Source organism: Puntigrus tetrazona, chromosome 6 (genome assembly GCF_018831695.1).
Source record: "Puntigrus tetrazona isolate hp1 chromosome 6, ASM1883169v1, whole genome shotgun sequence".
Classification (NCBI taxonomy): Eukaryota; Metazoa; Chordata; class Actinopteri; order Cypriniformes; family Cyprinidae; genus Puntigrus; species Puntigrus tetrazona.
The window spans coordinates 24,556,650-24,573,131 of NC_056704.1; the positions used below are offsets into that span (position 1 = coordinate 24,556,650).

Consider the following 16,482-nt stretch of genomic DNA (forward strand, 5'->3'; position numbering starts at 1 on the left):
GCCAAATCAGGTCCCATGAGCTGATATGATGGAAACAGGCTGGAACATACGTGATTTTGTGCATTATACAAAAAGTGTGGTGGTGTTCAGCAAAGAATATAGCTTACTACTTACAGAACACTATATACTGTATGCTACTTATTATAAGTAAAAAAATACTTTATTCCACATTAATTGTGTAAAACAGTGGTGTCACATGACCCTATACATCTATGTTCAATTTAGTAAGTGGCTTTGGATATTTTTTTTGCCTTTTTAATCTAATTATACATTATCATTCAAAATTCTGGGGTCATTAAAAATGTAAGAAATTAATACTCAATTCACCTGCTGTTTTATGTTATATATTTATCAAAGAATCCTGATGAAAAAATGTATTGTGGTTTTCTCACTGTAAATTTAGTTAAATAATTCTGGTCTAGAAAACTAGTTCACATACCTTACTGTTTAAAAATGTGGGGACAATAAGACTTACTTTAAGAAATGTATGTTTTTATTTAGTAAGGATGCATTAAATTGATTAAAAGTGACAGTAAATACATTTATAATTTAACAAAAGATTTTTGTATCAATTAAATGCTCTTTTAAACTTTCTATTTATTAAAGAATCCTAAAATAAAACTAAAATATTAAGCAGCAGAATTGTTTTTTTGACTAAAATAAAGAATCTTTCTTGAGCAGAAAAAACTCATCTTTGCATCACAGGAATACATTACATTTTAAAATATAATAAGATAGAAAAGAGATATTTTAAAATTATATTAAAATGAGTATAATATTTTACAATTTTAATTTTTAATCAAATTAATGCAGTCGTGGCAAGCATAAAAACTACTTTCAAAAACATTTTAGAGATATGAAAGAAATTTTAAAAGTACATTACATTGAAGAATACAATATTCTACCACAATGAGTTACATATATGGTATAATCCTACTTGATATCTCTACAAATATCATCTAAAGTATGAATTTTGCTCAGTAACTTGTTCAAGTTCAACAATGAGTACTGTTCAATAGCACTTTTCTAAGTTGAAAATTGTAACATTTTGTGTTTTTCTTCCAAGTATTCTATGCATGCTAGCACACTATACATTAATTACAACAGTATAAATAGTATGCTACTCCAAATATAGATTCAGTGTCTGTGTAACTGCATATGCCTATGTAACTTGCGAGTGTGAGTGAGAGTAATTGTAAGTCTCCGAGTGTGTGTATGTGTGTGTGCTCACGCGCCCTGGAGATGTTGCTCTGTTTGCTTACTCGGCAGGAGCTCAGGTCCTGCCGTCCTTTACTCAGCGCTGTTTGCCCCGCAGAGCTCTTGCCGGCTCCGGTGCCGTGGGGTCCTCTTCTTACACCCCAACACTTCAGCACCTGAGTAGAGACGGACAGAAAGCCACAGAGACGCACACAGAAAGGAGAACCCGGTCTAAGGTTTAAAAAGCCAAGCCAGATGCGAAAGGTAAGGTGTGTGTGTGTGAGTGTGTGTGTGTGTGTGTGAGAGAGCGTGCGTCTCCCTGATGGCAGCCGTGGGTCTCAAGTTACTCAGGAGGCATAAGATTACTGAAAGAGAGAGAGCTTAAACAGAACACAAGGGTGTGCAGAAATCTGATTGTAATGCAGGCTGAGAAGAGAAGCAAGGCTAGAGAGGGACAGAGGCGAGAAGAGGAGCCCCAGTGTTCCTGGATCACAACGCTCACAGAAAAAGCGTCCTGCTCCAGAGGTTTTCCCTGGTGGGTATTTCATTGAGCGTTTGTTCATGTTTGGTTTTGTCGCTGGGCTTAAGCATGTGAATTCGGTTTTTTGGACGCCGGCTTAAAAAGGATAGAAGTGCGACTTTGGATCAAAGTAAGACTTTGGATCAAATTTGGATCTAAATGAATGTACTGGACGTGAATGGAGCTGTTACAGAAGTTTAGAAAGACAAAGTAAGATGCTGGTATTTCTGCTCTCCGGCAAGCCGCATTGTTCTGAAAGACTGTATTTAGTTCTAGCTGTATTTAGCGTTAAGAACTGGGGAGTGAGATAAACATTAGTAATAGTTGATATGTAATTGTTGATATTAGCAATTGTTTGATATTATATTAATTTTTGGAATATAATAGAATTAGGACTAGTATATGTATTGTGGGCATTGGTTCAATTTTAAATATCCGTGTTAGTACATCTTGGAATTATGTGATTCATTATAATCACTACATTCTCAATATTTCTTCAAATATTTTAAAGGGATAGTGACTCTTTATCAGATATATATTATGTGATTCATAGTAGCACAGAAGTTCATTTTCAATTTAGAGAGATAATTACCCTAGAACACAAATTCTGTCATGATATGATATTGACTTTCGGAATAGAATAGAATAGAATAGAATAGAATAGAATAGAATAGAATAGAATAGAATAGAATAGAATTTGTGACTAGTATACTAAGTGAGCAGTTGTTAAATTTTAAATATCTATGTTAGTACACCTTCGAATTATGAGTCATTGTAATCGCTATATTCTCAATTTAAATTTCTTCAAATATTTTAAAGGGATAGTGAACCTTTATCAGATATATATTACCTGATTCATAGTAGCACAGACTTTACACTGTATGTAATGTGTGTATGTAATATATATATATATATATATATATATATATATATATATATATATATATATATATATATACATTTTCAATTAAATGAAGATTCTGTCATTATTTATTCACCTTCATGTCTTTGCATGACTCTTCTTACGTGGAACATAAAGGATATTTTGAGGAATCTCTTTGTGACCATTGACTTCTATTCTATGGGCAAAAAAGAAACACATTTCTCAAAATATTTTTTTTGTTTTCCACAGAAGAAAGAAAACCATGAGTTTTTTGTGTTTCAACTGTCACTTTAAATTGAAAATGTATAGACTTTCTGTGCTTTGTCTAATAATATTTCTGTGATTCAAGCCAGAGAAATTTTGTGCTGATTCAGATATACGAAACCGCATTTTCACAGAATTACGCACACAATCTACCATATACAGTACAAAACTTATATAATGTGCTTTTACACGTCCACATGGTAGTGTCCGTCCCCTGAGGTGCTTGATACAGTGGTACAACAATGGCTTTGTACCTGTGATGCACGCAGGGAAACTTTCCCACACGTTGGTGATCGATCTTCTAGACACACGCGAGCACACACACACACACACAGCTGAAGGATATAGATGTCATCTCTGTCCGTGGTGCATTTTCACATCTTCAGCATTTTCCCCAGACGAAGCACTGCAGGATAAGGACGGAAGCTTCTGTCACTTGTAACCTTTGTCCATCCTGCCCTCGCTACATAGCTGTACCCTATGTGGATCTGTAAAACCTGCAGTTGTGTTAATAACACACAGAAAAAAAAAAAAGTAGAAACTATTTTCACTTTCAAACCATGTTTTTTTAGGGGTAGGGCATATAGTTAATACTTATATATCAGATAAGTCAAGCTTCTTACTGTCATTGAACAGGCATAATGAGGTTAGTTTCCTTTCCTTTCACAAGGTCGTTGCAGTTACAGTTGAATAATGTAGGAAATAAATAAATATAAAGAAGTTCAATAAATAATAAATAAACAAAAGGTGCAGAGTTCATGGGATACAGTTAACAAAGGCAGTGCAAAAAATTACAATTGTGTAACACAAGTCTTACTGAGAAGAGTATACTTTAAAAAGGGATGCAAAAAAAAAAAATTTAAATCACTATATCATTTTAAATAGAATATATGTAGAGGGATAGTTCACACAAATAGAAACTAAGATTATCTGATTCTCCTCAAAGTTGACCAAAACACTTTTTTTTTAAAAATAGAATATATTTAGGAGAAAGTTGGGCGTTAAACAGCATTAAAATAAATCTAATTATCTTCATTGTATTACACAGAAGGAAGAAATGCAAACAGGTGTGGAACAATGTAAGGATTCATCTTTTTTGGGGGGTAAAACTAATTGTCCCTTTATGTTATGCAGACATTGTACAGAATCATAGCATATATGGCCAGTACAGCATATAAAAATGTAAACATTATGATGCAGTTATTCTTCCTTGGGTATTGGTCAACTTTTCCTTAACTAAACGCCAGCAATTACCATATAAACAAAGACATCTCGCCAATGCTGTAAAAAATGTGGCCACATGAAACAGAATGCCCGTGTAACCCACCCATCCAACAATACTCCTCTGACAATGGAAAAGATAGGCCCTGCTGTATACTAATAGGGTCAATGGAATATAACGCGGAGCGAAGGTGAGAGGTGTGCGTTACCTTCCAGTGCAGCCACACAAGCTGTCATGGAGCCAGAAGCTTTTCTCTTTGGCGGCTGTGGGTTCTATGGTGTCAAGTGGTACGAGGGGTAGCTGTTTAAATGCTCTGTTCAGGTTATGGTTACCTGTCTCCATTAAACTCTCTGGAAAATAGAACGCTGTAGATAAGAGACCTGCACTGGACCTTTGACCTGCACCTTTGACCCAGAGGGAAACAGCACTGGAATCCAGAAGCTGCTTTAGATGGATTTGTAATAAAGTGCGCTAAATGTGTATATTAAGACAATATTCAATCTTAAACTTTCACAGATGGTGTTGATTAATACAGAAACAAACAAGTATCTATCAGATTGTACAAACAAATACAAAATACCTGTAATAATACTATAATATTGTGCTGCGCACTGTTGCAAAAAAAATGACTCTTTTCCAATTTGTTTAAAAAACGTAGGCATAGTACATTTATAGTACATAAATTAAACTGTAACAAATATTAAATATAAATGATAATCATTAACACAAAAAAACAACAACACCTACCGTTTGCACAGACATGCCTAATGAACTATTTTGCTGCAACAGTCGATAGCTACTCTGTGCAGGAGAGAACAATGCAACTGTAATTAAAATGGAAATTAATGGAGCATTGCAATAGGATCATTTTTAAATAAGTATAGCACATGATTAGTGCAATTACTTACTAACATTATTTGCAAATTAAAAACCCAAAACATGTTTTGTGTAAGTCTATGTAAAGCTCAGAGTAGCATTTGCTCCATGTGTGCACGAATAAAAGAACAGGAAGTGATGTGACAATGTGTTGCTTATCTGAAACGCCACCTAAAGGAATTACAACCGTAACAGATTACTAGACTTTAATCTACCTGGTAAGGCATAGTCCCACAGATAAAAGAATGACTGAACCAGCTCAAGTACTAGATTTCGGAAACGATTCAAATCTGTGACTTTTGTTAAATAATAACATTAATAATAGCAAGTAAACAAAGAATTTTTGGTTTGTTTGTAAAAACTGAATATGAGTACAAAATTACTGTCTTTGGGTATTGTTTGTAACGGATGCTGTGAATATGAGTTCAACTTATATTACACATGAAACATTAAGTGCTGGGTTCCGGAGGATTTCATCTAATACTTCCTGACTTCTGCACCTTCTGTTAAGCATTATTAATTCCATATGCAATGCAACAGTGTGAGTACAGCTTTATTGATGTAAATGCTTGTACTACAATACAGACAATGTGAATAAAAATGTGTGTGTGTCGCTACAAGAGGCCATAAGGGAGAAATGATGATAAAGTGCAGCTCTCAGCGCTCAAGCACGCTTGGCAGTAAATAGAGAGGACAGGAAAACATGTTCCGTTTGAATGCATTATTTATGTTTGTTTAGGCATATTCAAGGAGTTTTCAAGGAGAGACTAAATGCAATCTGTTAGTTGTAATATATATCCTTACAGAATATTGACCATACCAAGCTTGTATAACTTAATAATGATCAAAAATTATTCATTGAAAACGATGAATTGGCTGATTTAGCTAGCAAGACAGGTTTGAAGGATTTGTTAAAAGATTTGTTTTAGATTCACTGTTACATGTCAGTTTGTTCTTTATACAAAGCTGTCATACAGCATCAAATGACTTGGCATATAACACATATTATATTATATCTTAACAGTAGTTTAAAAGCCTTAAAAAAGAGGTCATACATGTTTGAAACAGCAAAGGGTAAATAAGTAATGACACTTTTAATTTTGCTTAATTTTGAATGGGCTGCAATTGTGGGCATCATGTTAGCCTACATTTTGTTCTTTGAGTAAAACAATTGAGCTTAAAAATAAAATCTGTTTGTTCCTTTTTCATTGTCTTGTGGTAGCGTTTGTATTACTTTAGATTGCTTTAATTGCCTAAGGTGCAACCTTACCTTCCATGCAGTAACACAACTGTTTTGTTCCCTTTGTTTTTATCTGCAGATCAGGTGACAGTATCTTGGGATTGGGCTCTGTGCTACAGAACCAGCCTGAATCTTCTCTGATCTCTTCGCACTCTGTGGTGCAGAGTGGGCCTGCTGGCTGGCCTGTGCTTTTGGTTGCCCGTCTGTCATTTCATCCTGGGTTAGGAGCCTGAGCACAGCCCCAGGGAGGGGAGGGAGGCCATGGAGGTTCCTCTGGTCAACTTTGAGAACCTGGACGACATCGGAATCAACCTGGGAGACCCGAGTGACTCAGGATATCCGACCTCACCCACCTCAGATGCCCCGGAACCGAACCAGGGGACCCGTGGCATAAACTCACCAACACATTCACCTCAGAGAGGAAGACAGCTGAGGCACTCACCGGCCTCTCCACCAACACTGAGCAAGAAAGGAACATCAAGCTGCAACAGCCTGATCTCCAACTGGAAGGTTCTGATGAGCAGCGAGGGCAGTCCCAATGAGGCTCTTCTAGGAAAAGTAGCCAAAGATTGCTGTGAGGACTACTTTGCGGAAAAGGAGAAATTTGAGGAGGGTGAACAAAAAGTGGTTATCAATGTCTCAGGGATGATGTACGAGACAACCCTTAAAACTTTGAATCAGTTCCCAGATACCTTGCTGGGAGACCCCATGAGAAGGATTGACTACTTTGACCCCATGAGGAACGAGTATTTCTTTGATCGCAACCGCCCCAGCTTCGATGGAATCTTGTATTTCTATCAGTCCGGAGGTAAGATTCGGAGGCCAGCAAACGTGCCATTGGATGTGTTTGCGGATGAGATAGTGTTCTACCGACTGGGGCATGAGGTCATGGAACAGTTCAAGGAGGATGAAGGTTTCATCAAAGACCCTGAGCCTCAACTCCCAACCAGTGAGCTTCACCGTCAATTTTGGCTGCTCTTCGAGTACCCAGAGAGCTCCAGTGCTGCCAGGTCAGTGGCCTTAGTGTCTGTTTTTGTCATCACTATATCTATTTGTATCTTCTGCCTGGAGACACTCCCGGAATTCCGGGATGAGCGTGAATTTATGCCTGCGTTTGTCAACTTAACCCGTGACGCCAATGGCACGCTTCTGTCCCCTACTCCTCATCCAAAGGCCATGCTTTCTGCTTTTACTGACCCTTTCTTTGTGGTGGAGACCATCTGCATCATTTGGTTCTGTTTTGAGCTTGGAGTACGTTTCGTAGTGTGCCCAAGCAAGAGCGAGTTTTTCAGCAATATCATGAATGTCATTGACATTGTGTCCATTATGCCCTATTTCATAACTGTCATAACAGAACTGATGGCCGCCCACGATAAAGACCCTGCCGCCAACCAGAACATGTCATTGGCCACGTTACGTGTCATCCGATTAGTGCGTGTCTTCAGGATTTTCAAGCTGTCCCGCCATTCCAAGGGCCTCCAGATTCTAGGCCAAACCCTGAAGGCCAGCATGAGGGAGCTGGGCTTGCTTATTTTCTTCCTCTTCATAGGCGTCATCCTCTTCTCCAGTGCCATTTACTTTGCTGAGGTTGACGAACCCGATACTCAGTTCGTGAGCATCCCGGAAGGATTCTGGTGGGCTGTGGTCACAATGACGACGGTCGGCTACGGCGACATGTGCCCTATCACTTTAGGGGGAAAGATGGTTGGGATCCTCTGTGCCATCGCTGGCGTGCTGACCATTGCACTTCCCGTTCCTGTCATCGTCTCCAACTTCAATTACTTCTACCATCGTGAAACAGAGCAAGCGGAGAAACAGATGATTGACGCTGCTGCTGAGGCTGCTGCAAATCAGAAAAGCAGTTCTGAAGAGAAGTATGAAAGCAATTACTCGCTGGACAAGAGCAATGGGAATTGGCAGACAGGGAAAAATGGCATTCCATAAAGAATTGGTATATTTCGCACGATTAGCAATAATGACTGTACAACAATGCACTTAGAAACTCTGTTTTATGGTTTGACAACTGCTTAATTAAGAGTTCTACATATGTACCTAATGCTATGCATATACCAACAGTACCTTTGCAGAATGTGCTGTTTCAAAGGGAGACCTCAAACAGGACGCTGTTTTAGCCAAAGGCTGCTAAAAACACCTTTGATGGATGACTATAAAACCTCAGAAGCACTATCTACTATAAGGAAGCAAAAAATATTGTAAGGAACATCCCTTTAAGGCTTTATTGTAATACAAACTGAACTGAAAAGGAATATGAAACTCGGAAGACAAAAAAAGCACTCATGTCATCATTTGCGAGGCAAACGGCTGCGTTTGACTGAGGTCAAAACAAGCATTTAATTAATCGCGATTAAGTGCCTGTGTTGCCGAGTCCCTCAAATTAATGCCGAGGAATCATGAATCTGCACTCTGAGCATCCACCCAGCACCACCTTTTGCTGATGTTGTCGTTCCTTTAGAGTTTTGCACTGACATCACCTTTTGTCCCTGCTGCTTGTGAGAGAAAAAGCTTATGCCAAACTGTTATCCATCTTTCAATGTCACTGAATGTCTCCTCTAACAGCCCTGGTAGTTGTCAAACATAATCAGGACTGTTTGGAATTTAAATACAGTATCCTACGCATGCAAGTATGTTATATTTGGATGACCCGCCGTGCTGTGGCAGCATCTGCTTGCTGCTCGCCCCACATTTTTATCTGGAGTTTCTATTCTTGTCAAACATACACACAGAATGAGACACCAGACCTCTATCTTTAGGGTGAGATTTAAATTGTTTTTATTTGTCTTTCTGTGCTGAGTTTTGGTACACACCTTTGCTTGGCAATTTCCTTCAATTAGTTTTACATCATATCTTGTCTCTTGTTTGACCGAATGTATATAAAAAGCTTTGATGATAGCTAGTAGGATACAAAGCACTTACTTCTTTACCTACAGGCTTCATTGGCCTACTATCAGCCTTACTCGTTATGCACATGGATATGTATGGCTGGAAAACGCACAAGAATTTAAGCATGGATTTATACGAGTTAGCCACTTAAAAAAATATTTGTCGGTCAAATGGAGCACATATAAAAAAAGCTTTAATTGGGACTGGTTCAGTTGGTGGAAGTAATAAGTGTTATTTAGAAGCAGATTTCCATGCATCACACTAATTTATTCTGACTTGAAAAGCCAATGAAGGCAGAGAGCATGATCTGTACTGTAGTGCATGTACTGTACAGTGAAACCAATTAATGATCAGCCACAGCAAAAGACAGAAAAGACTGCAGCAAATATATCATCTAATCCAGCCTAACGACTTACTTGTACATGTTTGCAACATCAGGACATTTCTCGTGGATTTATCTTATAAACAGAGCAGGAAGAATCATTATCTTACAAGCATATTAGTAACATTCCTAATCATATAAAAGGAATTACACATTACAAGTTTTTATCACGCAAAACGTGCACAGATGTCTGTCTTTGCCCATGTTTGTAATAGATGATGTGTTTTATTTCACTTATCAGATATCATTGTCTTTCCAATGTCTCTTTGGAATAAGAGTAAGATGCGTTATGCTCGTCACATGACATAATTTTGTTTTAGTGATTTCACTATGCCCATAGAAATCTGTTTCCATAACTCAAGGTTTCTTTATTGCAGGAATTCCCTTTTATGAATATTTCATGCTTTATTTGCATTACAAATATTGCACATTGGCATGTTTTTGTAAAAAGCAAAGTTGAGAAAAAATATAGAGAACAAATGTTTCCAAAGCAAATTTTGATTGTAGCATTTCAGCACTGATTAAAGCAAAGCAATACAGCACTTTTCAGGAAAGCTAAAATAGGTTTTCCAATAAGCTTGAAAATGAACTTATGCCAGCAGGTAACATTGCATTTTTCAGACACTTGATGTATAACTGCAATATAGATCTTAAATGCTTTTTATCATGCTGTTGTAAATTTTAAAAGATGCATGATTACAGTGAGATTAAAGAATTTGATAAAAATGCTTTGACTAGATGTAGAAAAATAATATTGAGATTATCCCTCCATTGCGTCAATGGAAAACTCTTAAGTATATTCCCTTGTGCATGCATTTTATGTCATAGTATGGTGTAATGTCAATAGTAAGATTGAAAGTCATTGTTCAAAAAATCCTGAGAGTTCTATTTTGATTTTTTTACAATTATCCCACCGACAAAGGTGATAATGCCAGTGTTATGTAGTCATTATGGCATTTAGCATCTCATGAATGTATGCTATGGCTGTATGATATATTTTGATTGTTTAAGCACTATATTTTATTCATGATATTCTGAGTGCCTTTTATTAAATATATATTAAATTTATTGGCTCTAGTTTTGTGTGTTTGACGAGGACACATACATTCTCATCGTGTGATTCAACACAAAACAATATATATATATATATATATATATATATATATATATATATATATATAGAGAGAGAGAGAGAGAGAGAGAGAGAGTGATGCAACTATAAAAACTATGGAACACCAACCAAAAGCACTGATATCTGTTGTTTTTCAGTATTATTATTCATAAATCATTATATAATCTCTTAGTACTTGAGAGAGTGATGGTGTGTGGTCCATTAGGATTTAATACAGTATTAGAGAGGTTAAAGTTTATCTCAGGTCACTGAGACAGGTGAGAGAGTGACCATGATTTGTTGGCAAGACCTGTGGAGTTTTTTCAGGGACAGAGACTAAACAGTGCAAGATCCACAATGAGAGCACATTAATCTTTAAGGACATTTTGTTTGTGTATGTGTGCATGCATTAATGTTTCAGAGCTCACAGTCTTTGTGGACTTGTTGTTATAGTGTGTATGTAAAGTATGCAGATGCAGCAGCCATTTCAAGTTGTTCATTCAAGTCTTTCCTCACTTTCATCAACTGCCCTAAATTGCCAACATAATAATTTTTTTTGGAATTATTATTCCAAAATATCAGCTTTGATCTTCAATAAATACCAAATACTTTCGTTTCAGTACCTGTGTTCCTTTTTATATTTATAAAAATTAAATGAAAAATTGGGTATTAAAAAAAAACAAAAAACATTATCCTTACTTTTCCGAGCTTTAGAATGACAGTAAGTGGGTGGTTTTTTTGGTCCTAAAGAAGTCAATTAAAGCACATCCATCCATAATAACATGCCACACATGGGTCCGGGGTGGTGAATACAAATATCCATATTTACATTGATACAAACACATTTTTTCTCACTTCCGCCGACTATCATGCATTCAAGCCGTTCCGAAGGAAACACAGGCACCCGTGAAATATACTAGTCTCACAAGTTTGTTCACAAGAGCGAAGGAAGCAAAGTTTCCCTACTTTAGCAAAGGAAAACCAGCCTCTTCTTAGCTTGTATTAAAATCCTCTGTCATTTCTCTTTACAAATCCTAATTTTGTAATTCCGTACGTCAGTACGTCATCGACCCATAGAAAAAAAAAAGTGTTTATAACATTTTAAATATGGATATTTTCTGACAAAAAGAAAATAACTAAAGGGTTACTTCAACTCAATGAAAAATGTTTTACTTTCCTTTTTGGGTGAACTGATCCTTTAAAGCTTAAAAAAAAATTACAGAAGATTAGAAGATATTTGCACATCTTAAAAGGTTTTAAAGAGAACCCGAATTTGGAATGAATTAAGTATAAGGATGCCTCCTCACTATTTTGATTGCACTGAATCAGCATTTTGGTATAATTTCTTTGCCTGTACGGTTATTTTGATTTCAGTCATTTGACAGGCAGTCATAAGAAGTGCTCTTGTCTAGAGGTGAGAGTCCAGTTGAGACACTAAAATATTGAGCAGTGAGACAGCAAAGTAACCAAATACCGAACTATGTATATAGTATGTAAGAGAATGCTGTTAGTGTTTTGTGGTTATGTAAGAGGAATGCTAGGTATTATATGACTGTCATTTGAGTGGTGTCATTACTGAAGGATGATATCGCAATATTTGTTTGTCATAATAAAAATATAGTTTAGTGTATTTTTAGGTACATGCGAACACACGGTTTCCAGGCAGAGCAATCAAATAGTTTGATAATATATTTTCATGTTAATTTAAGCAAATAGTTTATGCGAATGGTCAAACTAGAAAACGAAACTGTGGAACAAATCCTTTGCAGAAAAAAACTTTTGGAAATGCTACGCTTTGAATTTTACATAATTTAAACATATATTTTAAACAAAAACAAATAAATATTAACAACTCCTGAGCAGTTACACTGGTTGCTCCACAGTCCAGACTAGGTGCCTAATGATGTGTCTTAATTTTATCTGCTTTTATCTCTAGAACCCGACACTATGCTGATAACCCCTGAAAGGACCAATTAGGAGATTGGGGAAAGAAAAATCACACAAAGCCGGCAATGGCCTTAATACCCTGGAGATACCCTCGGTCTCATATATACTTAACTGGTCAGGTGCATGGTAAGGTCAAACAGGGTATGGAGAGAGACGTGGTTATAAACAATTAATGACCAGCCATTTTGTTCTAGTCTTGCACTGTTTAGACCGTTCAGGTCTCTCTAGCTCTGCGGCTGGAAAACTTTACTAGCAAGTTAAAGCTGGGTAAGACTGATTACATCTACAACAGGCAGAAAGTGAAAGAAACTGACCCCTATAACCCGAGCGTGGCTCGATTTGTACTTTCACGCAATCCTGATTAGTACGGTAACTTTAGTATGCAGACCAGACGATATTTGAGGTGATTGCAGGTTTAATCAAAGAAAGGTGACGCTTAGTAATTTGGGGATTATGGTTACTTACTAGCTCCCAGCAATTTCACTGGGAATCTCATTTCATTTAACACAGCTTAGAACTCTCAACTCCACATTTTCTGTTTTTTTTTGTGCTTTGCTGTGCTTTGCAATGCCAAAGTCAAAGGTTCATAGGTTGACATGTAGAATTATGGGTACACATACTCAATCTATGCATACTTACAATTCTACATGTAAAAGATAAGTCTACAGTGATGTGTTTATATATTATATTTAAAAGTGAGACAACCTTAAGTGTGTGATCTTCAAAATGAGAAACCAAATTTCATCTACAAATGTCTAATTTATGCATAATATGTCATTTATATACTGCTATTATACTGTATATAAGACAAATGCAAATATGCAAATAGGGCATTTACATAGACGCATGGCTTAAAAGCACAGCAGAAAACTTTACAACATACAAAATTGTGTAAACCAGTAATACTGTAATTCTTAGCATACATAATTCTTCTGAAGTAATACAATCTAACAATGACAAAAACATTTATTTCAGTATGGAGGACTGTTGCAGCTAATTTGCAATAAACGGTGGGACAATCAGATGAGAGGAAGTGTGTCCCCAAATCACTTGAGGTTGAGCATCCTGTCAACTGGATAATTAAATGTATATGAGTAATCACAATATTTTTCACAATACAAATAACATACTAACTTAGATACCGCTACTTTCAGTAATGTCTTACTCACAAAAAGTGTCATCATCATAAAACCTGATTACAGAAAATGTAATCACAAATAATGGTCTAAGCAGATGGTAACTAAAGCCTAACAACAATTAGTATTAAAAATGTGTTAATAAAGCCTTATAGATGTATTTATATAAAAGTCATGTTAAAGTCACTTTAGATGTGTATATATAATCCCAGTAAAGAATACAATATAAAAGTATACCAAGCAAAACCAGTAAAGTATAATTCTCAAACTATGAGAAGGTTCATTTAATGAATTGTTCGAAATGATTCATGGACTCCATTAACTATGTGAATCAGTCTGAATTCTTACTAAATAAACACTTGATTCACTTTCTGAACTGCAATTGGATGTCAATCTTAAACTTAAAGCAAGGTTTCTGTACAAAGATTTGTCAAGTCTTTTTAATATAACAATACATATTTTGATGACATTTTGCATCTCTTATTATCCACTGTTTTTGCATGTATAGCCTATACATTAAATTAAAATGACTACAGAGCTTTGTTAATAAAGCCCTTGGCTGCTAGCATCACCTGCAGTTCAGTCACAAACTCAGGTCATATCAAAAGTTTAGATTAATGTGGCGTCCTGGAGAGAAAGTGTCTCATGAGTCATGACACTCCACAAACGTGTCGGTTTTAGCACAAATTCTACTTTAACTCTCAAAGTCATTCTGACATACACGAGTATACTGTACATCTCATATGCGCATTGCGTTTATGAACGTCATTAGCGCAGGGCAACCAATGTTGAGCCACACCCATTCAAAACACAGCCTTTTTCATACACTTATTTATTTTCTTTAAAATGATATAACATATTATGTTATACATTTCATCCTGATATCTTGCGAAAGAAAATGTCCTCAGGTGAGGCACATAAATGCAGATAGATCACGCCCTGTTTTGATACAGATGCAATTATGTAGGCTAATATGACTACGGGAATATCCTCTACCTGTGCTCATTTGCTGAACGTGCTGGTTCTCCCTTCCTCTTAGCTCAATAAAACTGTAAAGCAGATAATGAATGTTACTCATCCCATGAGGGATTTCCCCTGTTGCTTCACGTCTGTCCCTCCAACTCTCTATTACCCAGCTTTGTTACACCCTCTTCATTCATTATTTACATGATGTTTTGGTCTCACTCAATAATTCAAAATGGTCATATGATGATCTAATAACTGGGGTGAAGTTCAGAATAAAATTAATATTGTATTATTACTATGACGACACTCTTGTGGTTGACCTGACAGTGACAATGCATATGAAAAAAGTAGCCTAATGTTTACATCACCGAGGTGTAAACATTCAGTTCTCACAGTAGCGTGTCTCGCTATAAAAACCTACTTCATTTCAGAGGAGTTTAAAGAAAAGCGTTAGTAAGCATGTGTATTTTTAGAAGCAATATGCAGCAAACATTAATCATCTGTCTGAGAACATATGTGTGTTTGGAAGGTGAGCGTCCTGCCAGCTGTGCACTGTTAACCAAGGAGATACTTTATCTTCTTTATGTCACTACATGTCCTTGCCTGAACACTGAAACCTTTAAATCACAAATGCACTGTGTGTAGAATAATGAGAATAGATGTGCTTTTCTGTTTGCACATTCCATTTAGTTTGAGGGCACCGCTCGTCACTAGAAGGCCAAACTGACAACAGTTTTCATGCGGTGCCTTCAAATAGATTACAAAAAAAGAGTGTATTACATCACATCTAGCTGACAACAGAATTTACATTAGAACCTGTTTGTTTAAATAGCTTAACAGGAGACATTTAAAAGAAAATAGTCCTAAATACCAAACGGTCAAGGTTTCATCAAGAGATGAAAGCACAGCACAGTCATTATTCGAGAATCAAATCTTCCCAAATAATATGTAAAGAGGAACTTCCTTATACAATGTTGTCTGATATGCATGGTGTATTCCACATCACTGAAAGCCAGATCTGTTTTGCTGATTACTGCGCATGTGATTCATAAAAGGACTGTCCCCTGAATTATGTATTTCCAAAACTGAAAGGCTTTTAAGGTGTGTGCAGCAATGCAGATATCATTCAGCGAAAACAAGATAAAAAGTCAACAATCTTCCTTCCAGGAAACTGTCTACATAATTTCAGTAAAGGTCTGCCCCCACACATCCTTCAGATGACCTCTAGTGGTCATATTATTAAACTGTTTAGTGTAAATGGACCACATAGAGAAAATACACCAGAGATGCATTATTTAATACATCTTACGCATATGAAAATAGATGCATGTGATATAGAGAAAAATAAATCAAGACAGGATATGGCATATGTAAATCATACAGGAAGTGCTGTATATGATATGCTATGAAAAAGTGTATCTGTCATCATTTCCTGCATACCACTGTAATGTACACCTACACTGTCTGTATTGGTACTGTATACAAAAAAACCCAATCACCTTGGTACTCCTGTAATCATCAAAATACTCTTATGCACTCCCATAGCATGCATTTTGATTTTTTTAAGTTAAGAAGTGTTTGCTTTAGGAAATAAATGTAAAAGGATACTCCACCCAAAAAATGAAAATGTTTTAATTAATCACTTACCGCCATGTCGTTCCGAAACTTGTAAAAGCTTTGTTGGTCTTAGGAACACAATTTAAGATAGTTTAGATATCTTATTCAATAATTTGTATCCTCTGTGTCTTTCCACATCACCATTTTGGAGAATATGCACTGGACACAAACTACGTATGCTCTTCTGTCAGCTGTTTTCTGCACATATTTACACTTTGGC

The 16,482-nt window shown here is 36.4% G+C and overlaps 1 protein-coding gene across 2 annotated transcripts; it reads left to right on the forward strand.

The window, feature by feature from the left end:
* The first annotated feature begins 823 nt into the window (after positions 1-823).
* Positions 824-10,532, forward strand: LOC122346559 (potassium voltage-gated channel subfamily A member 10). Of its 2 annotated transcripts, none has more exons than XM_043241274.1 (2): positions 824-1,732; positions 6,282-10,532. In XM_043241274.1, exon 2 carries the CDS (start codon positions 6,464-6,466, stop codon positions 8,144-8,146), a length of 1,683 nt encoding a protein of 560 aa, XP_043097209.1. In that variant the 5' UTR covers positions 824-1,732; positions 6,282-6,463; the 3' UTR covers positions 8,147-10,532. The 2 variants fall into 2 exon arrangements, with proteins under 2 accessions (XP_043097209.1, XP_043097210.1); XM_043241275.1 differs by having other exon boundaries at positions 824-1,461.
* Positions 10,533-16,482: the final 5,950 nt, after the last annotated feature.

Coding starts and splice junctions, on each gene's coding strand:
- LOC122346559 (XM_043241274.1), top strand. CDS start 6,464: ATGGAGGTTCCTCTGGTCAACTTTGAGAACCTGGACGACATCGGAATC.